General features: G+C 33.8%; 1 protein-coding gene across 1 annotated transcript in view; it reads right to left on the reverse strand.

The window, feature by feature from the left end:
* Nucleotides 1-26,301, reverse strand: part of Dpp10 (Dipeptidyl peptidase 10) — a 1,604,019-nt gene that overhangs the window by 719,028 nt on the left and 858,690 nt on the right. The window contains exon 10 of the mRNA XM_089594726.1: nucleotides 10,231-10,529. Within this exon, the coding sequence (XP_089450852.1) occupies nucleotides 10,231-10,529 (299 nt within the window). The remainder of the gene's footprint in view (nucleotides 1-10,230; nucleotides 10,530-26,301) is intronic.

Genomic DNA, 26,301 nt, shown 5'->3' on the forward strand with positions numbered 1-26,301 from the left:
CTGACAATGATGAAATAATATTTTGTAAACATAAATTCCATGAAATTTTTTCACAACTTTGTTATGATCAACGTCGAATTTTGCAAGAAATAATAAAATTAAAAAAAAAATTTTTTTCATCTATAATCCTGGTAAATCTGGAGAAACTTTCAGACTTCCTTTAGACTTAAGCACTATAGAAAGTGCATTCTTCTAGTTTGAGCCAGATAAACAAAAATTATGTAATGTAAAAGTAATTATTTGGGCTGAAGCTTCTATGGTACCAAAAAAAGCATTAGAAATCGTTGATAGGACTTTCAAAGATTTATCTAGTAGTGATAAACCTTTTGGAAATAAAAAAATAATTTTAGGTAGAGACTTTTGTCGAATTCAAAATTCTCCCAGTAGTAAAAAACGAAAGCAAAATTACTATTGTTCAAGAAATCATGAAATTCTCCAATTTTTGGCCTTTATTTAATATTTTTTATGTAAGAAATAATATACGTTTAATTGACACAAGACTTTCTATATTGCTACTAGATATAGGAGAAGGCAAAATTAAAACTTTTATAATTCCTCAGACATGAAGAACAAATAATAAATGTTCTTAAATTTTTAATAGTGATAATAATTCTTTTATAAGTAAAGCTACATTAACATTTCACAATGAATACAATCACTTTTTGAAAAAAAAAATTTTAAATAATATGGTAGGAACATTAGTAACGTACTACAGTATTGATAAAGCAACTCACAAAGAAGTAGATAAATTATCCAAAGGTATTTTTACCTATTTCTCTACAGAATATTTAAATAGTAGTAAAGAAGGTCTTTTTTCACACGAATTAGATTTAAACATCAACGCTATTGTTATGTTAATACGAAACTTTAGCATATCTGAAGGACTTTCCAATGGTGCAAGATTACGAATTAAAAAATTATTTACATACAACTTCGAAGCTGGAATAATCTCAGGTAAAAAAAAAGGAAAGGAAGTCTTGAGTCCAAGAATAACACTCATTACTAAGAATCCTTCTTCACTACCATTTATATTGTACAGAAAACGATTTTTATTAATCTTAACTCTTCCTATGGCTATCGATAAATCTTAAGATCAAAGTTTAGATGCCTTAAAAATGTACTTTAGAAAACCATTATTTTCTAATAGGCAATTATATGTTGCACTGTCTGGATGTTTAAACCAAAAAAAAAATTTTTATCCCAATTAAATCAGAAAACAAATTTAAAATGGGAAATATTGTTTGGAATGAAATTTTATAGTAACAAAAAAACTATTCTATAGTTCTTTACTATTTTTATACTTTCTTCTAAATTTTATCTTTTATCAAAAAAGCAAATGACAGTACCGTCTAGTACCCAGATTTATGTAATCATAAACAATCCGTTTTTTGTAATATGTTTTCAGATACACCATCATGGATGCAAAATTTTATCAGTGTGACAAATTTAACTGAAAATTTTCAAATCAAGAGTGTCTATCATCGCACGAAAAAATTCACAAAAAAAAATTGTTTGTATGTGATCTGTGAAGCATTATAATATTAAACATGAAAAACTTGTCACACAAAGGAATTTCAAAACATTGAAAAAAATTTTAAGTGTATTCAATGCAAAAAAAATTTAAAAAGAATTTATCACTTACAGAGACATTTGAAAAGTCATGAAAAAAACGTTCAAAAAAATATTTGTCAAAATTGTGGAAAAGGTTATGTAAGAGCAGAGCACCTAAAAATACATTTAAGAGTATGTTATTTAAATAAACATAGTGAGTAAGATAATTGTAAAAAAATTTTCTGTTATGGCCAAATAAAATTTAATGTGAAAATTAGATTACTTGTAACAGTTAATATATAAGGCTTTACGAATATATTCACATTATGGGGAAGCTGAGGGGGAGCGGGAGGGGGGAGCTAGCAAAAAAGTAGAATTACTTGAAAAATGCAGGAAAATGAAAAAATAACTACCTTATTTGGGGGAGAGCTGAGTGGGAGTGGGGGGGAGGTTGGGGAGCGGGGGGGAGCAAAACCTCGCTCCAACTCTTATGACTATATAAAATAGGAAGATATATATATATATTACTCTTATTATGACTATTATTAGTACGATAGATTCATACAAAAAATCTTTAGCTTCTAGTAAAATATGCAACTTTATTTTCTACAACCCACAACTTCAAAAAATTGCCATTGTATCCTCTATGATTGAAAAAGCCTTTCAATTTAAGAACTTTTTACTTGGATTTAATAATATTATAGCAGCTCATAATACTCTTATTCATAATGCATATTTTTATCTATTATAAACAGATACATAAAGGCTAAAATCAAGTTTCTTAGTAGACAGAAAATATTTTTACTGAAATCTCGCAGTAAAAATCTTCAGGAATGTCATACAAGAGTGAGTTCTTGGTTTTTTTATCAGTTTGGCTCCAATGGTGATGTGTTTCTTGCTGTTTCTTTTTCTTGACCTATGGAGACAACTTTCCGTAAGGCCCTGTCTAAATACAACACACAGGTTGTCTATATATTCATCATAGATTCAGGAAATTTTACTCATAGTATCAAGTTGGAAAAGGATTTAATTAATAAGTAACACATGAGAGGCATTATCTATAAGATAGCATGTGGTTGTAGGATGTGTTACATTGGACAAAGTAGAAGACACCTTCGTTTGCGATTGCGAGAATACGAACGTTACATAAGACATAGGAATGAAAGGTTGGCCCTGTACTGTTACTTTGTAAGATGTCCACAAAGCTTTGAATTTGAGAGAGCAGTGGTTCTTCATTGTAAGCCGAAAATAAATGTACCAATGCTTGGCCACCAAAAAATTGGTCGTAAGGACTGGCCACAATCACAGTTTTACGATTCGCACGAATTTTTGCAGCTGTAAAAAATATTTTTATCAATATTTACGCTTAAAAATTATATTATTTTTATTGTTCATAGTTTTCTTGCTAACACATTCACCAGGAAATGAGAAGAAAGTATTTCTATAAAGTGATTTTGGTCGGCTTGCCAGGCTTGGGGACATCGCTCAACGTAACCTCACTTTTAGTGTGTCCTAATAACTGGCCAATGTTGATTGCGCACAATCCGTATGACTGGCCAGTTATTGGGACTCACAGTTTCAGCCACAGGGACAAGTTTCCTCTGCAGTGGCCAAGAATTAGGACATTCCATCATGTTAAATAATAAATAAAAGCTTTTTTTCTGTGTATGCAAATATCTTTTTTCTTGGTACAGCTTAAAATAGTGTTATAACTACAAAATGATCCCCATTAGGACTTAAAATTTTACTTTTTTTCATATTTATGGTGTATGGTTTTTTCCCTATATAGGATGCGGGATACGATGGAACCAGGAATACAATGTATTTAATAACAAAAATACGAATGATTATAATTTAATTCCTAAATATATTTAAAGCTCTTGTCTTATAAAATAGTTACAAACTTTGGTCTTGACGCAAAGACTAATCTATCTATTTAATGAAAAAGGAAATAAGAACATAATAAAACATAACGCAGTTATCAAACACAATTCAACCCCAATTTATCGTAGATTTAAAAGAAACTAAATAATATGCTTTCCTTGATTCGCACAACTCACTTTTAAGTATCTTAAGATTATTTAACTTTTTAAATAAACTCGCTTCGTAGCACATCAACGCTAGTTCTCCTATAACAATGATGTAATATTTAACTAACGAGAAAACACCCTTTTCTATATGAGTCTAACACAATATTCACGATTGACGTGGCTCTACTGTCAATAAATAATAATTTTTATTAATTCAATGACGCACTTCAGACTTTCGTTTTTATTTTTGGATTAATCACCATTGAACGCAAAATAAAAGTTGTAACTAATAATCGAAATCCCTTACACTCTATACTCTATTTGACTCAGTAATATCTCTGATATAATATAATAAAAACATAAGGAGTCCAATCGTGGGCTCCTCGCAGAATCAACGGGATATATCGGTTAGACAATACGGTAGCACGGTATATAAAAACAACAGAAGAAATGAAATTCAAAAAGAAGGAGGTAGGCTAGTCAGTCAGCAAAGAGAGATGAGTACACCTACGAAGCCACTGCAAGGGATTTATTGCTTCTGTGGCGAGGAATTATCGTAATGATAATTCGTGAACTCCTTTCAATTGCCTATCAAATAGCCCCCTTTCACTCACGTAGACTGAAAAAAGAAAACAGGCAGAGGCGAGGGGCTTGGGATAAAGAAGGCCTTATCCCCAAAAAGGACCCAGAGAAGAAAGCCAGCGGTTGCTGAGCACCCTTCAACCGCTCGACCGATTAGGTCTGGTTCATGAGGAACTCTTTCTCTGAATGCCACTCCCGTTTTTTTTCTTTAGCCTCTCCCTGCTTTTCCCTTTCCCTGTGGTGGCCGCCGAAACCGATGCCTGTATTCAGGCATGTTGAGGAGTTGGAGCTGGTATCCGTCTCCATAGTTGGGGATCCAGAAGATGTGTGAGACGTGGACCGATGACACCTTTCACCGATCTGATCGTGAGACCTTCGACAGCGTCGGCTGAGATCACGACGCTCTTGCTTAATCAATCCTTGGGTGATCTCCTGCAAGGCCCATATGAGCTGAGGTCATGACCAGGGAGTAGGGAACGAAATGACACTTTGTAGGCAAATACATAAAATAATTAGCATTGTCATAATTCATCTACCGATTAATCACTAAGTCTTAAATTGTAGCACCAACGAAATATATCGGGTTTGACTTACAAAATAGTCTTCCCGATCTTCCAATTGCGCTGTCGAAACGTAAAAGATTTGAGCCGTTTCTCCAATCCTTTGACTCTTAATCTTCGCAGTCGCTCTTGTTTGTGAGCCCGTTCCCTTCTCCTTGTACAACGTTCTACCTCTTCCCGCAGATAGGACTCGTCCATTCGAGTAGATGCGTCTGTTTGGTTTGGATTTTGGACGGTCAGGGTCCTTTGCCCTTGGTACAATTTGCGTAATAACTATGTCTTACGTTTCCACCGAGCTTTTCACCGTTGAAGATCTTGAGCGTCTAACTCTTGAGCTCTTTCAAGGGCTCGCTGTAGACCGCGCTGAATGTGCTCAAGCGTTCGAAGAGGGACTTGAACTAGACGGCCCATCTATGAGATAATGGAGGTAAAATAAATTAAAACCTTACTAGATCGATGACGTCATCTAGCTTTATCCAAGATTTATTGAATCTCTGATATAATATAATAAAAACATAAGGAGTCCAATCGTGGGCTCCTCGCAGAATCAACAGGATATATCGGTTAGACAATACGGTAGCACGATATGAAAAAACAACAGAAGAAATGAGCTTTAAAAAGAAGGAGGTAGGCTAGTTAGTCAGCAAAGAGAGATGAGTACGCCTACGAAGCCACCACAAGGGATTTATTGCCTCTACCTGCGAGGAATGATCGCAATGATAATTAGCGAGCTCCTTTTAATTTTATCAAACAGCCCCTTTTCACTCACGTAGACTGGAAAAAGAAAACAGCCAGAGGCGAGGGGCTTGGGATGAAGAAGGCCTTATCCCCAAAAAGGACCCAGAGAAGAAAGCCAGCGGTTGCTGAGCACCCTTCAACCGCTCGACCGATTAGGTCTGGTTCATGAGGAACTCTTTCTCTGAATGATACTTCTGTCTTTTCTCTCTAGACTCTCCTTGCTTTTTCCCTTTCCCTCTGGCGAGCCGCCAAAACTTATGGCTGTATTCAGGCACTTTCGCGCTTCCTCGCCCCTGGTCAGGGCCCCACGCGTCTAGTCCCTGCAATGGAGTACTTTAGAAATTGGTCTACTAAGATGGCCAACGTTTGGTACATTTACCTAAATAGGTACAAACGTGAAGTCTCTAAAATGATTCTCCTAACATTAGTTAATATTATTACTTATTGACAAGTGGATACAGTAAAACTTAACAAGTCTTAAGAATCTTTTATTTAAAATAAAAAATAATTTAAAAATCATAGTTTTCATCAGTTAATTTTATAACGAAAACATGTTAAATCCTAACTTTTATTATGAGCAATTCATACACATTTCTGCATAGTTTTCTTACATTCTTGGTATTGTGCCTCTTTAAATGCTTGTTGTTCTCTATGATGCATTTTTAGTATGTATTTAGATCTTAACTGGCTTTTACTTTCTACATATCAGCGCCGCTCTTATTTGACTTTTAGGAGAAAAAATTTCTAAGTTGATGGTATAATTGAATTCTTAAGATTGTGACTTATATTGTAACTAAGAGGAGTTTGGCAACATGTGGACTATATTATAGGCACCAGACATGTTCATGGTCCGTTTATTTTAGCACTTACATGGTATAATATTACTGTACTTATAAATATTTGTGTATAGAAATTGAATATTTTACTTTTATTAAATTTTCACTAAATTTAATTTTATTATTTTTATAGAAGTTCAATCCCAAAGAGGCCGTTAGCAAGACAGTAAAATATTCATTGTTGTATATTAATGATTATTAAATAGTCCTGCTCCAAACAACCAAGTTTGATTCTTCATATAATTTGATGCTGAAGGAGCAAGTCAAAGGATTCTGTGGATATGTATGAACTATTAAATAAATTTAAGGCCAACAATTAAGAAATCCAGGTTTTTTTCTAACTTTTCATAGATTAATGGAAAAGCAATAAATTACTTAGGTTACAAACACGACAAATCTATAAGCAACATAAAATTTAATCACTTAGCGAGCCAATGCGCTGACTGGCACATTAAAGAAATACCATTATAAAATTACTATAAAATAAATTGAGTATTATTTATCACGTATCTTAAACCTGCTACTGGCTATTGTATTAATTAACAAAATAACATTAAGGTGTATAAGCACTTAGCATCAAGAAACTCGAGGCAATGAGAGGCCACTTTTTCAGTTCATAAAAAAAATGAAGTATTGTGACAGCCTATCTCTACATCACCCAAAGCACTTAACGGCTACTTAATGTATTAATTAACTAACAATATAAAGCGTATGCATAAATTACAAGGTGGCCTAGAGTCACTACTAGACATTTTATAAGTTAATAAAAAACGAAAAAATATCATGTTCCTAAAGACTAGAGTCATTTTTGGGGTATTGAATTGACCAAAAGGACCAAACAGCGACAAAGACACTGGACCAGAGTACCTGGGCAAGATACGATAGTTGGCTTCTCTGAAATCTTAGCTGTCATTAAAGTTAGTGGGCAACTTTCATATACATGCTTTCATGCCACTACAAACCTTTTAAGACGTCTATTTTTCTATACATATGCTTAGTGAATGCCACTATATTTGTTCATAATAAGCCACGTATCGCAAAAAGTATAGTCTGAAAAAAAATCAATATCAATGACCAGACAAAAATTTCTTTTATTAGCCAGGAGGTCACTTTATTCCTTTATTTAATAAATGACAACATTTTCTGTTCATTATAATTAATTTCCCTCAATTCTTCCTACCTGGACGATCAATTTTCAGCCATAAGCAATCATCAATCGCAGACTTATATTTTACTACAGTGCTAGATATACTGTGCTCTGAATGTACTAGGCAGTACGCCTTATTTCTTGCGCATTTCATACTTTTGTACATGCTCTCTAAGAGCCAGAAGATAAAAAAACACAGTATTCGTCGTTACATATACGTGTTTGTACTTTTTGTTATTTTGGTATATTCAGCAACTACATAAGATCACGTTGGATTATATGTCCTGAAAAAGGAAAAAAAATCCTTATTGAGATCTTCACAATACATCATTTTTCAACCTAGGATTTGAATAGTTCATGCTTAAATATACGCGGATCCGTACTGAAATATAAGCAATGGGAGGTAACCGTATATAACTATAGGACACTATTAAGATGAGCCCTACCGATGGCTAGAAAGAGCTAATATAAAATTACTTGATGGTATCAACTCAACATTTAGCTATTATCTTAAAGCTCCATTTTTTCATGATTCCGTAAAATTTATACTTATAATTGACAATTTTAAATATTTATTATCTTTAATTTAATTACCACAAAGACTTATAAGACGTAAATAAAATTTAAAAAAAATTAAGCTGTGAACATACTCCACATACGACATATGACTGTAATGAAAAAACTTGAAGCTTTCATAGTTTAATAATGTCTTGATATTGATTTAAAAAATTTTAAGGAGTTATAACTTAATTGTCTTACAAATCTCACTAAAATATGAAGTAAAAAACGTTACCTTTGAACAAACATTTTTTTTGTTATGTTAATTTACTGAGAGACTATTTTATAGGTTGTAGAACAAAATCACGTTGAAGTGGATGATAAGATTAAATAATAAAATAGGAAACAATATAGCCAACGATAAACTGCTGTTTGCACACACGACAACATGTTTTGACGGGTAGATAAGATCTAGCCTGCGTGCTTTATCAGAGCACTAGGCATCCATAAAACTGTAGGTGAGCGATATACTTAGAATGTTTCAGGATTTAGGCTATCTCTTCATGATACTGCTGTGTAATCTAATTGTTTCTTGATGCAGTAAGGTTCTTATATCATAGTTGGCATAAAGTGGCACATAATTATGATTTTTTTACGAAAACACAAATAGAGCTAATGCTGTGATAGTATGACAGATTTCTTGGAACGTCAAACTATTTCCTTTTAAACGTAAAGCTGCCTTAAGATGTAGAGTTGTAATCACTCCTTCACGTGTTTAAGACGTTAAAATAAAGCTAAGCGATAAAAAACATGCCCTAAAGATGTAAGGTAGAGGGGGGTATGCGTGGCACTCTAACTTTAATTAACCTTTCTATCTAAATGCGGCCCATTACGGCAGAAAAAAAATGAAAACAACTAGATACTTCCTTGAAAAAACTAGATTACTGAATAAAAATATTATATTACATTATAATACTGATTAAAAAATACCGTAAGTAATGCACTTAAAAGTACCACGCATGCCTTACTACGGGGCAGGATATAGCACTCAGGAGGGCCGACGTAGCACGGTCATAGCCAAGCCAAATTAATGCTAGTAAGTTCTTACTTGTAGGTGCACTAACTAAAATTAAATCATATTACTTAAGAGAAAGAACTTTAAATTTTTTATTGATCAGTAGTGGCCAATTATAGTTGAGTTTCTATTTATATTTTGTAACATAAATCAAAGATGTAATATTTAAGCAATTTTTCAAACATATTATTTATGATCACAAGAGTTTAATACTTTTGATTCACATTTTATTCGAAAAAAACGTATAGGCTACTAAAATAACCGTATAACTGTTAGCCTAGAGAATATTAATTAAGTTTATTTGATTAACATCAACATTAAGCTAAGCTTTGTAGTTTTTTTTACATCATTTTCCACCATTTTTTTAGAATACTAGGATGGATTCAGACCAAGTATAGGATGGATTTGTTACAGAGGATCATTTTTAACTTGGTCAAACAATTGATTAATGTTATTAAAGTTTACCTTCTTACTAAATAATAAACATTTTTTTAAATACAAAATACAGGTATACATGTACAAATAAGCTCCTAAGATTCAAGTAGTTACTTAGAAAGTGATTATGTGTGGTTCTTCGTTAATCAACTATTTTTTTCCTTATGTTAAGATGTACGTAATTTTGTAATGTGCTCCGTAGCCAAGTATATTAAAAGATCCTGTAGTTGTAGTTTTGTAAGTACTTCTTTACTGCACAATATTTAGTGTGATTACAATTAACAGTATATACTTTTAAAATAATTAAGGCATGTACAATATACTAAGTAATGTAATGTAATGCTAAGTCAGAAATAAACCAAAAACTATTACTTTACCTTTATAGTTAAATTTACTAACTTTTATACCAGTTATTTGAATAGAATAAAATAACAACTGTGTATAAGCACTTGCGTAAAATGACTATCATTGTACCTGTTTTAATACATTAGGCTTGCCTTTTGTGACTGCAAGTGGCTAAGTGATTAGCACACACTGTGTTTGTACCGATCATCAATAGTATGATACGAATGGGAGACATGTTTTATCTATTCGTAGCTAGAAGTACATTTTTGTAATAAATTTATTTTTCTGATCACCATGTGACAATTATACACTTATTTTATATTAAAGACATAAATTACTGAATAAATTTAAAAAAAGAAATGATTGCTTTCTTAAACTTTGGTAACATTAGTGATAGTCATTTGGAAAAATTTAAATAACTTCGGCTACTTACGCAATGATTCTTCACTCTTCATATTTTCTCTCCAAAATACTGAATTTGAAATTAAAGATTTTATTTTGCGTTCTTCTTCAATATCAGAAAAATTTCTGTGTTTGTTCTTAGTATTCTTAGAATTCATTAATGCTAACCCTGCAGTATAATTTTGTTGGTGGTATTGACTTGGGCTGATAACAATAGCACAACTTAAGCAATTTGCTGAGTTTAATGAATTACCAACTGATGGTATAAGTGAGCTGATGCTATAAAGATGTCGTTGTGATGGTTTTTTTGATAAAATTCCAATAAAATATCTGAAAATGTCGTAGAAAGTTGGCTCCTTATTAACAGGATAGAAAAATGACTTCTAAAAAAACTTTTCTTATTTTAACCGATGAATTCAAAATTTTTTAATCACTTTATGTTTAGAGAAACGAATTTTCGGACACAATCCATTGACATGGTGTGATAAAAGCATGTAAACTAATAGGTCTTTATCTTACGGGAAACTAGCAAAAAAAACAATGTACAATGATAAATGGTTTTTGATGTGACTTTAATTTTATTTCATTAAGATACGTCACTTAACTGCTAGACCACTAAGTTACTGTAAAAACTAGAAATCAAATTGAAGAGCAGGGATTACTTTAAATATAAAAAATATAAAAAAAGGCCAACATATTTACAAGTTAACCACAAGTACTTTGATTTATTCCTAATTATGTTCCAGAAACAGAAGATCTGTACGTTATGGTAGATATAATAACTTTTTATAGTTTTTATTGTACTTCAGGAAAACATAGTTGTCCATCTCGGGAGCCTTAGCATTTGATACTTAATCCATAAAAAAATTCCATGAAAAATATGCTAACGGTCCTGAATTATCAGCTCAACTACTTTAATATTTCAGCATCACGTAAAGATGAATTGTAAACATATTATTGAAGCTTCATTCAAATTAAATCAGTTTTGTTTATGACTTTTTAGGATACACAATTGAACCGGATTCAGTACATCGTATTTGCTATCAGGGCTGTCAATAGACTCATCGGTAAAGCGCATACACTAGCTCCTGCCTTAAGACCCATGTTGGCGTGCTCTGGTTTGTCTAGTAATTTTGTACACATTAACCAGTACAAATTCTGTCTACTTGTGGGAACACTCCATAGTGCATGTCTGATACCTACTTAATAGAAAAGGATGGATAACTTGGGGTAAAAGACCAAATGATTGGTCCTGTTTTTGTTATTGAAGAACGGAACTATAAATGTAAAAAAAACTTACCACTAAATTATGAATACACATAGACTATTTATTTCTTTTGAAATCATCATATGAACGAGCCTACAAAACTTTTATAGTGTAAATCAGCTTTGAATTTAATCTATGGAATACATAAAGTGAGGCAAGTTTGAAAAATAGACAAAGCCTCAGAGACTGTCATGTTACTTACTTTTTATTATTCGCTTTAATTCAAGTATATGATTTTTTCAAATAGCGAAAAAATAATTTTTTTCCGGTAAGCCTTATATATATTTTAATTTATTGTCTTTAATGCTAAAGTATAGCTTGACCCACAATTAGTGAAAAAAATGCTATTATATTGATAGTAAAGCCTATGTATTCTCAAAATGCACCAACTAAGCTTTCTTTAAATTTAGCCTCAGTTAAAAAAATGTTTTTGACCTAAAGTTGTCTGCAACCTAAATAATTTCTCTATAGTATGCAAATCAATGTGTTCCTCAAAATACAAAGTGCTGCCAACAGTGTTATGTAAGCTGTAGGTTTACTTACTGAGTTATAGAGTTTTTCGAATAAATTAATCAGATACAGGAGCCCTTACATGCCACTATACTGCCAGTAGCTTCTGCCCTTGCACACAGCGTAAACTATAGCATTGGCATTTAATGTCTAGCCCTGAAGGTGTTAATCGTTTACTCTTGACATAAGAGAAGAACTAAAAAAAGAGAAAAACTACATACTAGTTTGAAATATTTTTTGTTTAGTTATTTTAATTCAACCTGTTTTAGTTATGTTGTTATATAAATTAGATATAAGACTTCTGTACTATACGTAAAAAAATTTTTTCAGTCAACCTTGTAATAAGAATTTTAAGTAATAAATTTATAGAAAATAAAATGAAACAAATGGAAGTTAATATTAAATTACATTTGTGTAGGGGTCTGATGTTCTTAAGTAAAGACTTTTTACAGATATAAATACTGGTTAAAGACACTTTCTCCCAATTTCTACTCAGATTAAAAATATTTTAAGCAATACATATTATATGTTTAAACTTCTGTTTTAAAAAGTTATTTGATGAACTTAAGTTTTGTTAGTATTGGTTGGAAAAAATTTCCTGGTGAATATTAGATACAAACAATAAAGTATTGAAGAAAAAAAAGTAATAAAGAATATTATTGAAATAGTCAATAGCATTCTGATAATGGAGAATTAACATCAATTATATTAAATGTTAAAGAAATTTTAAGAGGTTTATAACGTTGGATAATTATATTGAGATGAGTTACTAGCGGAATAAAATTCTGGACTACGTCTAAGAACAAAATTTGCTGAACTAAAATGTTCAACATTGGTTAAGTTGTTGATACATTGAAAACTTCTTTTGTTTCAAGAATCGTTAAGTGTTTGAAACTTCTCTATATTCTTATTAACAGGGATAAGTGTACGATTGTTTGCATTTAGTTTTACATCTCATTTTATTATACAATAAATTTAGGTGTAAAAACTTGTTGCCTCATTTTTGTTAAGGTGACAAACATTTATAACAGAAGTCTTATTTAAAAAATAGCTTAGTACAACTACGCATTGTGTTTGGCATGACAACAATTTTGTACTAACTTCACATAAGTGCGTTTTAAAACATAAATGTGTATATTTAAGTTCAACGTTAAATAATTTACTTTTCGTATAAAAAGTATGATACTGTGGCCTTTTTGATGAACTTAGATGAACTTAGTGTTTTTCATACCAGACAGTGAGTTCTATGACAGTACGAAATTTTAAAGAAAAAAGTGTACGGAAACCAAGTTTAGTTCTTGAAGAACCACTTGAAATGTAAAAAGAACAATCGAACTGTCTTATAGTGTGTTTGATTAAACCTTGTTGGTAAAAAATTAAAATGAATTGTGAAGTTATATTTTTACGTCTTGTAACTTAAGTAAGCAATTTCCGATAAAACGGTGAAAATATGTAACTGCCATTGTTCGAACACTGTTTCTTCTTTATAATAGAGCTACTTAGTCCTTTCAAATTATTCTTTTTGATACGATGGACATAATAAGTCCGTTCTCATTCTTCAAAATACATAAATTTGTAATAGTTGGCAATAAACACTGTGGTCTGTGATAATAATTTTGCCACACATTGATAAAATAATACAAAAATACTCTTATCTAAGCTTACCCTGAACAAAAAAGGGAACCTAAATCAAATAACGGATTATGTAAAATCTTATAAATGAGACTTAAAAAAAATATTTTTTTTTAAATTGGAGACTGAAAAAACGTAGGCATTCATGGTAGGTTATACGTTGACAAGGTACCGTTTGCTCTGTTTATAAATAAAAAATTTTTTATGAAAGTTAATACAGATGTTGGGACTCGTCACTGTTTGGTGTACGAAGATAGATACGGTCAGAACTGAATTAAAATTTGGGAAGGCTGAAAAAAAACACAGAATTGCCAAACGGAACGGTAAATATCAGCAAAGCTTGCCACAATCCTTACAAAAAATTATTTGCATTAGTTTTCAGATTAAGCTGTTACAGAAGATGTATTAAAAATTGTAAAGAATCACAAGCTTTCTTTTGCATCAAACGTCGATAAGTTTGTAGAAGATCTTGTTTTCTACTTGTTATTTGCTAAACTAAGTAGAGATATAGTTTCGTGTAAGAAATTAATGAAGACTGCTGATTAGAAAGGTAGTCAGATATCACTTTTGTTTTTAAATTTTTTTAAACTATGAATTATAACATGACAAGCAAGGATTCACTGTCAAGCAAACGGTCGAAGCACGTCAAAAATTATTTCTTGTGTTTCATTAGAAAAGGTAAAAGAGTACGAAAACAACTGGTAAAAACAATGTGTATCTAGAAAACCGTAAATTTTTAGAAACTTCTCAACAATACCACGACAAATTAAAAAACAAAAAATAAAAAGAAAGAATAATAAAAATTATTTACTTAACGGAATTTTTTCAACTTTCTTTGAGGATTACCGTACAACACGGTTAAACAGCATTTATTCAAATAAAGTAAATGTTTTTTTCAAAGTATTTAAAATAACACAATCCTCTACTGTAGCTACAGATAAGGAAGGGTAGACATTTATGTTCAAAGGTAGTCATTTACACTATTCCACAAGTTTTAGTTTACAACTTTTTATACTTTTCTGTACCTTAAAAACAAAGTGGCAAAAAAATTTAATGCAGGGAGTGAGCGTTTTATGAAATAAGTACGAAAAACTAGTAATAACTATTACAAATAATATGTTTTTATCAATAAAACAAGTAATGTAAGATGTTAAATGGAAAGCTATTCTATACCTCTCTGTATAGAATAGTAAACTGTATTTTTATAGAAAATTCTTAGAAGATAGATATTTTTATTTGAGTTTCTAAGAAATTTAATTAAAATGATATCGGTATTAAGTTTGCTTCAGCATCAAGTCCCATACCTAGTAAGGGAATCTTTTTCCGATACACTACCTGACAACTACGGATCTAGACTTAGCATATTATTCCTAATTGTAGAATCTACAAAAAAAAAAATCTTGAGAAACTGCAGATTTTAATTTTTCAACTGTCCTTTGTTTCAGCCAAAGTTTGACGTATTATATCCGACTAAGACTGTATTTAAGCTACATAAGATAAACATATTTTCAAAGCCAAAAATAAATTGTCGAAATTTGTTCGTTAAGATATATAACTTATACATGGTAGTCGTATACGTTGATTATTTTTGGCTGCCTAATAACTCCACACCAAAAAAAAATAAAAAAGTTATTTACACCATCGTTCAATAAATTGTGACGAAACCTTATGTTAAAAATGTACCTGTAATCTATTAATATAAGATTTACTTTAAAAAAAAAAGTTTTAGGATGATATGTGTACACTGGTCATAGGTACGGATAAATTACACTTGATATCAAATGTATATCAAATGGTAAAGTAACAACAACAAAAATTTAGATAATGTAGAATATGAGAGTTTCTACCTAGGGACGCATACAAGTATGTGCTTATGGTAAATGATAATGTTAAAGCAAGTATGTGCCTAAGGTTTTGGTACAGTAATATATATTGTTACAAATGTAACTCCTGCATTCTGAGTTTGAAGCAACTAATGTAATTATTGTCAATCTCATGATGCAACACGACTCGACCATCAACTCTAATAACTAAAGTTAATTTTTTTTTTTATATTTTGAATTGATATATATTGATATATCACGCTTCTTCCAGTGGTACACAAAAGTTGATGGTCCCATATCCATTGCTATCTGCGCAGTACAATTTTTCAATACAGACGGAGTGTCCATTTAAAGCACGTGAGTCCCTGACTCCTCCTGTAACCAACTGATTTTCAGGAGCAACGCTCTCTTAACGCAGAACAATATGAAAAGTAAGTTGATTTAGTAGTATTTATATACGAGCTATTAATTAACAGATATAATTACAAGCTGAATAAAAACAAAAACATTTTTGTGTTTTATAGTGATTTTGCAATAAAGAGTGGCCCTATTGTCAACTACAATATCCTTACAAAACATTGTACAACGATGTGTTGCTGTACAAGAACGTAAGTATTCATTCGTTAAATTACATATGCATGTACATGTATATGTTAACATATGTTTGAAGAGTACTTAAAAGATAATGTTATACTTAAAATCGTTATTAATTTTAGGATTGGAGTGCATGCCCTAAAGTTGTCAAAGCATTAACGAATGATACAATGTTACATTCAACTTCTTAAAACTAATAATTGTTTGTTTTAGATAATTAAATTATTGTATACCTTATGAACATTGAAGTCATCGATTTGTTAACATCAACTATTTATTAATCATTTGCTTTTCATTTAACTCAATTTTTCGCTTTTTTACTTTATTACGTAATTCATTTGTAATAAAAAAGTCATTTTATCAACACTGCTTGTATAAGTAAATACTATTATTAGAACTTGACAATGAAAATTCCGTGATTTTCCGTTTAGTCATTTTTAAAAGAAGTAATAAATCCAGTGGTTAACGTAAAAAAACAACAATGAAAGAAAACAAAGTGAGTACAGACGCAGGTGTACTCAAACTTTTTTGTTGATTTCTAAAAAATCATTTAAATGTATACAAAGATTAAAATTGTACAAATACTTAAAGTAAAATACTAATAACTCTTTTTAAGAATAAAAATTCTTTATTAATGTTCAACACATTACTTCGTTATTGGGAGAACTAATAAAAGGCATGGATTCTCATAGCTAGCGGTTGCTCGTTTAATAATATATTTATCATTACAAAAAAATTATAAATATCTGGGTTACTTACAACGCTGGCGCTTGCTTGTTTAAGAATTCCATCACTTGTTACGAAAAACCAACAAGTTACTTAACTACATACAGATGGCGCTTTCTTGTCCATTAATTCATTTTATTTATTATAAAAAATGATGTGTTCATCTACTCGTTGCTAACTCTTAATTGTGTAACAATAAATTTATTTATTACAAACAATCTAGTAAATATTTTGACTTCTTATGGCCAGTGCTCGCTTCTATAGGAATAAGTTCAACAGTTATTTGGAATTTTATCTTATTTTCAGATATTTCTTGTTTAGTAAATCTTGAGCCAATCTCAACTTATGCTCACGTTCTATTTGTATGATTCTCCTTTTCTTCAGTTTACTTAGGTTTACCAAAAGATCAATTACCCATTAAAAATACTGAACAATGGAACTAACTTTAGAGAAAGATGTACTTTCTGAGTCCCAAGGTATCCCATGAAAGTATTTTTTAAGCCAAGCATTAATAGTGCGTTCTTTGTATAAAAGCTTTAACCGTTTATATCGGGGGCTAACATAAAAATTTCTGGCTGAGTATAAGTCTTAAGTGGTTAAACAATCAGCTTTTTCGGAATAAAAATATTTGTTGATCTTCTAAAGACCTTGATGTCAACGATGTAGTCCATGATAATGTAGATCTTATCTCTTGACTAGCTTGTTGTCAACTGAGCTTGCCAGCTTCAGCTAGCTTTATATATTCAGACCTTCCCCACTTTTCCCATGCCCCCCCCCCAATCATCATCCCTACCACCTACATAGGGTAATAGTAAGAAATATGGAGGGTTCAGTCGTTGTCTCGCGTGCGACGCACACGACTCAAGACTTAGACTGATATGTCTCACCACTCAGCCGACTTACTGTTGACTGAGCTCTTCACTTCCTTTCAAGCTCCTTACATCCTTTCTTCTCCCCACTTACGCTTCTTTCCACCAAAAGTCTACCAACATCCTCTGGTAGTCTCCCAATCTCTCTGGTTATCTTACATTACCTCTCAACAAGTTCACTGTAGTGAACAAAATAGTGAAAGTGTCAAAAACAGTGCAGATCATTCTAGTGTGCAGAACAGTGCAGATGATCTTAGTGCACCAAACAATTTTAATAGGTAGTTTAGTATGCAAAACAGTGACAGCGCCGATACTCCTAATGCTTTGAACAGTGTAGATAGTCCCAGTGTGCAGTGGAACGATTTACCATCAGCGTTTAAGGATCGTACAGCTACAGGTAAGATAATCAATCGTGGAAACATAAGTACAGCTTTCTTCTTAGATGATGCAAAAGTTGTTATTGTATCACTAGTTGAAAGTGCTCTAGAACAACACAATGCTCTTAAAATTAGTTTTGAGCTTGCCGCAGAGTACATGATCAAAAAAAATGATGCAGAAGTCATCAATCAGAAGCATTTTAATACTAAGAATACTGAAGTCCTGAGATCAACAGACATGGATAAAAATTGATTCGATTTAAACATGAAGCAACGTATCATTCACCAGATGGAAGAGTTTGAAGAGAGAGATTCTGGATGGAATTTGCAGCAGATTATCTGTTTGATAGTTAATATCGATAAATTCAATTCAATGAAGGCAAGTTCATGTGTTGAACTATCAAAAGATATACTAGTAAGAAGGGCTTGCGTAAACGTAAACAATAATAATGAGAAGGATTTTACGTGGGCGGTGCTTTTCGCTTTACATCCAGCAAATGGACATTCACTTCGAGTTAGTCATCATAAACCATAGGAAAATGAATTAAACTTCAATGGAATGGAGTTTTCAGTTTCTTTGAAGCAAGTCCACAAATTTGAAAAACAGAATCCTGTCTCTGTAAATGTGTATATGTTGCGGAAATATGGTGATAAGCATACAGTTTAATCCTGTCTTATGACATCTTTAAAAAATGACAGGCATCTAAATTTACTTCTCGTTCAAAATTTTTACATTGATGAGAATCAAGAAGAAGAAGAAGACGAAGAAGAAAATAAAAATGTTCCAGAACTGAAAAACCATTACGTGTGGATCCAAAATTTGTCAAGGCTGGTTGCCCTTTTTCTACAGTGAAGATAAGCTCAAGATACACGAACTTTATTGTGCTAGTGTGAACAAATGCCAGATAAATCTGCCAACTGAAGGAAACAACATTCTCAAATTCCATAACATTTGTTCTGCCGAAAAAGTCTCTTACGTTATCTATGCAAACTTTGAGTGTTTACTTGAGCCTGTGGAGAATGACGTACGTGCATATCAGAAGCATCAAGCCTATAGTAAAGGCTATAACATAAAATGTAGCTTTGACAACAGCCAATAAATTGACAAGTGTAACTGACGTAAGGATAATATGGAGTCTCCAGCTGAGTGGTTCACTCGAGAACTGAAAGCTATCGCAAAATATCTGCAAGAATTATATAAGAGTCCAAAACTCATGATCTTAACTCAAAGAGAAGAGAATAAGTTCTGACAAGCTAAAGCTTGTCATATTTGTGGTGGTTTATTTGGGAAAAATGAGAAGAAAGTGCAAGGTCATTGTCATCTGACCAGATTATTTAAAGGTGCAGCACACGAAAGTTGCAACATTAATTATCAGAATTCAAGATTCATTCCAGTGATATTCCACAATCTTACCAGCTACGCACTTTATCATCAAAAATTGGCTACTAGTTAAGACTTTGAGGGACGTGTCAATCTTATAGATGAAAACAAGGAGAAGTACATTTTATTCCGAAAGCTCATAAAAGGCAGTGACATGAATTTTCGATTTGTTGATTCATTTTGATTCATGCCCTCCTTCTTGAAAAAATTTTAATCTTACCTGAATAAGTGTGACGTTACTAGCAGTAAATTTCAACGTGTACATAATGAGGAGCAGACATTTCTCTTGCTAAGAAAGGGTCTACTTTCTTACGACTATGTGAGTTCTCTAGAGAAGCTGAGAGGAAAAGAGCTGCCAACTAAAGACAAATTTTGCAGCAAATCAAACGATAGCAGAACTTCTGATGCAGACTATAAGCATGAGCAGAGTATTTAGAGACAATTTGAAACTCAAATGCTCAGAGAGTACTCTGATCTGTACTTGAAGACCAACGTTTTGCTGTTGGCAGACGTCTATGAGAACTTTCGCTCCACATGCTTGGCAGCGTACGAGTTAGATCCAGTACATTATTACACTACGCCTGGTCCAACGTGGAACGCCATGCTAAAGCTTACCCAAGTTAAATTAGAGCTGCTTACTGACATGTATGCTTTTGTTTGTGGAAAAAGACATCAGAGAAGGTGTGAGCCAGTGCCGTAACTGCTACGCCAAGGCCAACAATAAGTACATGGAGGACAATAATCCAGAGTTCGAAGAAAAATACCTCATGTACTTTGATGCTAACAACTTGTATGGATGAGCAATGAAGCAGCTACTACCAAAAAAAGACTTCCAACGGGTTGACATAGAGTCGAATTTTCTTAATATACCGGATGATGGATATGGCCACATACTAGATGTAGATCGGGAATATCCAGTAGCTATCCACGATAAACACAAGGATCTACCTCTCTATCTGCAACGTATGACTCCACCTTGCTCCAAGCAGGAGAAACTCATGACAACTTTATATGATAATGAGCGATATGTCTTGCATCATAAGGCATTGAAGCAGGCTCTCGCACATGGACTAGTGCTAAAGAAAGTTTATAGAGCCTTGCGTTTTAGAGAGAGTCCATGGCTAAGACGATGCGTTGATCTTAGCATGGAGAAGACAAAGCAGAGTAAAAATAAGTTTGAAAAGCTCTTTTTCAAACTTTTGATCAACGATATGTATGGTAAAATTATGGAGAAAAAACGAAAGCGAGTAGATGTTAAACTCGCTAATAAGTGGGAAGGACGCTACAGTGCAGAAACACTTATAGCCTGACCAAATTTCCACAGTCGCTCCATTTTTGCCCTTTGGCAATACAGCTTGCATGTACAGAGATCAGTGTGAGAAAACCAATATATAGTGGTTTAAGTGTATTAGATATATGAAAGACGCTCATAGATGATTTCTAGTATTTATACATAAAGAAGCAATTTAGCAAGTGTTAACTGCTGTATACCAACACTGACAGCTTGATATATCAAATTTGCGGTCAAAATGTCTACTAAATCATAAGAAATGATATCGAGAGATTTGACACATCAGATTACACACCAAACAACCAGTTAGATCTGTCTCTGGTGAATAAGAAAGTAATTAGATTAATGGAGGATGAGTGTTGTTGTAACATTATGACGGAATCCAGTGGACTACGAAGCAAGATGTATTGCATCTGAGTACAAGATGAGAAGTTAATTAAGAGGCAAAGGGTGTCAAAACGGTTGGCGTGAAAACCAAAATTTGCTTTGATGACTACTGAAACTGCCTTTTTAATAAGTCTACAGTCATGTGCAAGCAAAACAGTATCTGCTCCAGACTACACATTGCCCGTACATAGCAACAGAGAAAAATAGCTCTCGGCCCACAAAATGATAAACGTCAGTTACTTCCCAACAGTACAGATACACTATTATGGGGTTACATCACTCTTGATGATGAGTCTCTCTGGCTAAGAGACATGCTCGTTTATCTAGATAATAAGAAAGGGGAGGGGGAAGTGGTAGGAGAAGAGATGGAGGAGGGAGAAGATCTACAAATAAGGCTGTAGCCTTCAGCAAAGCTCATTCTGTTGCTTGATGAGCTAGATAGCTTACTTACTCTCTGGGAATATACACCTCCAAGCAAGAAAGCAAGAATTCTTTGAGATAAATTACTATTTATTTTACAGTTATACGTTATATACTAATACTTCTTTAATGGATTTTGCTGCTTTGAACCGTATCGCCAACAATAACTATCTCTCAGCAAAGAGGTTGTTGCAACTGAAAGAGGGGCAGAAATACATAGTGACTGAGCTTAAAAAGGTCAATACCCGCTTTGGATGTATAGTAGTCACCATTATCAATGATAAATTTCAAGTCTATATTCCAGATCGTGTTTCAAAAGCAATAGACAGCGATGATGATTCATGCAGTGAGTTGAGAGTAGGAATTCTAAATTAGGTCTTATTTATAGTTTATCATGGTAATAATAAGTTTGAATTTGTAAATTTTTAAATAAATAAAAGAAGAGAAAGTTCACAGAGGTAAATGTGCATGAAAGGTTATACATCACAGGATGTGGCGATGGACAGGGCTCTCTTCTCTTTCTCTCTTTTTTAAATATCTGACTTGTTGATCCAACTGTTAAGTGATTTATCGAATCCTAACCTCTTAAAATAATTCATATAACTACGTTTTTTTATGACTTTTTCCACTAGATATTGTGAGGGTCTAATTCATATAGTAAGTAATTATTTGCTTATCACCAATTTGAGTTCAAGATGCTACCCCTAAAACACTTGCTACCCGGTTTGCTAGAATGTAAATACGTGAGATGGATGAAACAAGCGCCTATAACGCGACTATACAAAACACTTATATGTATGCCGAAACAAACAATGATTGTGAATCGCGGCCAAATGAGCAAGTCATTCGAGTCTCCTAATCAAAGCCGCTGACGCTCATACAAATCTGGAGGGTATGAAAGATCATGGCTTTGCAATCCTGCAAGTGCTAGTGCGATAGCCCTTAGATATGTGTTTGGCGAATCCTTGCACCCTATTGGCATTCTCTTGTATTGGGAGTGCCCGTCTGGGCCTAAAAATGCTGTCTTATGTGCATCGTCTTCGTGAATTTCTACCGGGAAAAATCCCAATTTGAGATCTAGTACCGTGATGTAACATTCCGACGCTAGGTTCTCGAAGATATCACTCTGAAACGGTAGCGGGTAACATGAGCCTACCGTAACTTCGTTTAGAAGTCGAAGATCTGCGACTACTCTAACCTTTTTTTCATTGTTTGGCCCTGGTTGTTTTGCCACTATCCAGGTGTTCAAGCTGTATGGTGAGGTAGAGGGTTCAGTTATCCCTTGTTCAAGCATTTTTTTTATTTCGATTTACATCTGATCCCTCATCGGTGGTGGATATCTAATCTTTTTCGCCACGATGGGTTTGTCTGACGTCGTTATAATTCGATGTTTTAATAGGTGTGTTGCCTTGAGAGGTTCTCCATCAAGGCCAAATACGTAAGAGTTTGACTCGATTAGTCTTCTCACATGTTCTATTTCTTCATCGATGCAACCGACTGTGTCTACAAGTTGCATTATCTTGTCCATCCAATTTTTTTTTCTGAGTACTTTTCGTTTTTCAAAAAATTTTTCGTTTTTTCCTCATTATAATTTTTTTTCCTCATTAAATAACCTTATCACTGCCTTCCCCAAGTTTTTGACATTGTCCCCTTTAACGTCTTTTGTGTGATCCCGGTAAATTTCTTCGTAATCTAGCGACTCTACTTCTGGAACAGACACGTATTTTATCTTTTTACTCATATTAATACATTCAGCAACTATTGTCCCGTTAATATTTCTCGCTATAAGGTTCTTAAATAATATTCCTTCCTCCATCTCTTGGAGGGGTATCCAGCCATATTCTGCTTCATTATTGCTTTTTATTATTCGCGCATAAATTATTTGTCTCGATTTTGCAGGTATTTTAAAACACTCCGGCTTTTACTGTAGTATCTCTATATCATCTTATCTAATCATATTCTCAGCGGCGCTTATCTGGCCTCAATATCGTTTAAAAGTATCCCACCCTACGATTCTTTTCGCGTCAATAGGGAGGTCATGGGGGACAACATGTAATGTGCACTCCAGCCCTTGTAACTAAGCCTGTACTGTGTCCAAAGTTTTGCGTGCTTCGTAAGTCGCGTCGATAATAGCTACTTGATACCAACTGTTTATTAGCATGTCTGTGCTAAGAAAATTTTCCTTTATAATCGAAATCTCTGCGCCTGTATCCGCAAAAAAAGTCGCTTTTCCATTTTTTAACTGTGGTCCCCGTAACTTGACCGATGGTGGCGTATGCCCTGTTCCCGAAAGTTTTATAGTTATTTTGGGAAGTTGCTGTGTTTCTTCATCAAACTCTAAAAGCTTGGGTTCGTCATTCTCTATATATGTGTCCAGCACCTTTATCCGATTACTCTTTCTGCGGGCCTTCCTGCCTTACCTTGTGCGTCTGCCCCCCTGTTGTGTAGGAGTGTCTTCGCACTTTGCAGTGTTACATTCTATACTTTCCTGCTCTGCGTAAGTACTCGGAATGTTCATGTGCGATTCCGCCTCCACTATTTTCGCTCCACCTCTTGCAGCCTCTCTCTCACACCTTCTCTCTCGCCGGACACGCTTCTCTCCGTTTTTTTCTCGAATTCATGTTTGACGTTTGAGGAGCATGCCAAACATCTTGCGAGTTTAAAGCTGCAGGGGCGTCTCTTTTATTGTCAGGACCATATGCGCCGTTTTCTGGCTGCTGTGGGCCCTTATCCTGTGGAGGCCCTTTCCTAACTGGGTCCCTGTTATAGCCGTTTCTGCTGTCTTGATTCTTATTGTTGTTTCCATAAAGGTTGAATGTTTCCCAGTTATTGTTATTATCAGGGTCACCGTAGCCACGGTTGGAGTAATAATCACCGCCCGTGGGTTGTAGTTATTGTACCTGTTATTGTTATCATTCCTATCATTATAATTGGTATTTCTATTGTTGTAATTGTTGTTTCCGTTATTTCCAGTATTTTGATTGTTGTTTTTGTTACTGTAGTTGTTGTTCTTGTTGTAGTAGTTATTATTCCTGTTATAAGGCTCTGTTGCGCCATTATGAAAGCTCCTGTTATAATTATTATTATTGTAAAAGTAAGCATCATCATTTCCATTCCCGTAATTATAGGCGTTTCTGTTGGTATTGGTATTATCTACGGGTTGGTAATGCCCCTCGTTTCGCTGTCTTTCCTTCTCCTCCCTGTCCTGCTTACGTGAACGGCAGTCCCTCGCATAGTGTCTCGGTTTCTGACAATAATTACAGTTACCCTTTGGTTCTCTCCCATTATCTCTTAGCGTTTTACTGTCGTTCATCACTGCTAGCAGTTTTGGCATTCCTCGACTGAATGCCTGGTTTGGCCGTGGCACTATATTCTGCTTTTTACATTTTCTGCTGCTGCTGCGGCTTCTTGTGCCATATTGGTGGTTTTTATTGTTCTTTCTGCTATATTTGCCAGATTTACTCTTTGCCCCCATTCGGTTGTTGCTTTATTATGTGCGGGCAGTGTACGTTCTGTTATCGCATGGCGTAAGCTAAGATCGCTCTCTATTTTTAGCGCCTCTATAATTGCTTTGCAGAGGGTCCTTGGGCTTAAACATGTAATTTTATATCCATACGTCGGGTGCAGGCCATATGTTAATTGTTTTACTGCTTCTGCCTCTGCACTTTCTTTCAGAACCTGCTTTTGAATGGAGAGTAGGCTTGAGTTAGAATCATGCAGCATCGTCAGCTTATTATACAGTCCTTGTACTCTTGTACCGTAATCCTCTATCGATCTCCAGTTTTGCTGTCTAATTATCTTTAGCTGTGCCATAAGCAAGTTCGAATTATTTATGCTACCATATCTCCTTGAAAGTTCCCGAAGAAATTCCTGAACTGTTGCGAATTTAGCCAGTCTGGGCACGAAGTGTTCAGCTGCTCTTCCCTTTAGTCTGCTAGCATATGTGCCGAGAAAAAATTATTCATTTCCTGGGCCCACCCTTTCCGCAGTCATCTTTACTATTCTTTCGAATGTTGGCAGGTTAATTGGGTCTCCATCAAAGAACGGGATATTGCTTGCCATATGACTGAGCGTAGGCAGAATGTTTAGTTGCGCGTTCTGCGGTCTGAGTGTGTTGTTATGGTTGTTTTTAGCCTGTATGTATTATGTGTGTTGGGCCCTGGTAGGTGCTAAATCACCCCATATTCTATCCCTATTTACTTCAGAATCGACTCGATTTGTGTAATTATTATTTGGCGAAGGTATTGTTGCTATGAATGCGGCTTTCTTCATTCTTTCGAGTTCCTTGCTCATATTTTTATTCTGTCCCACAGCTGTTGATTGGATAAGTTTGCTCTGATTCTTGAAAATAACCCCATTACTATAGCCTTAGTCTTTTCGTCTAAGGCATCAAGTTTTTCACACCCTTCTGGTTCAAGCTCTAATTCTAACATTTGCTCCGTCATATTTTCTTCTTGCTGTCTTCTACTGGGCCCTGGCATGCCCATGTCGGCTATAATATCAGTACCCGCGCCTTCGTTATATCCTTTCAGCTCGTCAATAAAGTCACCGAACAGAGTCATTTTTCTTTCTCCTTCTTATATCTATATATGTGTCGTGCGTCGTATTTTCTTTCTTGATTGTAATAAATCTTGTTTACTTTCCTAGCTGTAGGGCTCTATTTCATAACTTACGTGGCGGCTCCATAATAATTTAACGAATAGAAACGTAAGTGGCGAGATAAGATAACAAAAGAGCGGATCTCATCTTTCTCTTGACTTTTCCTTTTTATCGCTATATTTTTGTTTGGTAGTAATTGGGGGAACCTATTTTTTTGGGGCTGTCT

This window comes from Copidosoma floridanum, unplaced genomic scaffold, assembly GCF_036245765.1.
Source record: "Copidosoma floridanum isolate Cflo_tuat_1 unplaced genomic scaffold, Cflo_Japanese_pri ptg000021l, whole genome shotgun sequence".
Taxonomy (NCBI): Eukaryota; Metazoa; Arthropoda; class Insecta; order Hymenoptera; family Encyrtidae; genus Copidosoma; species Copidosoma floridanum.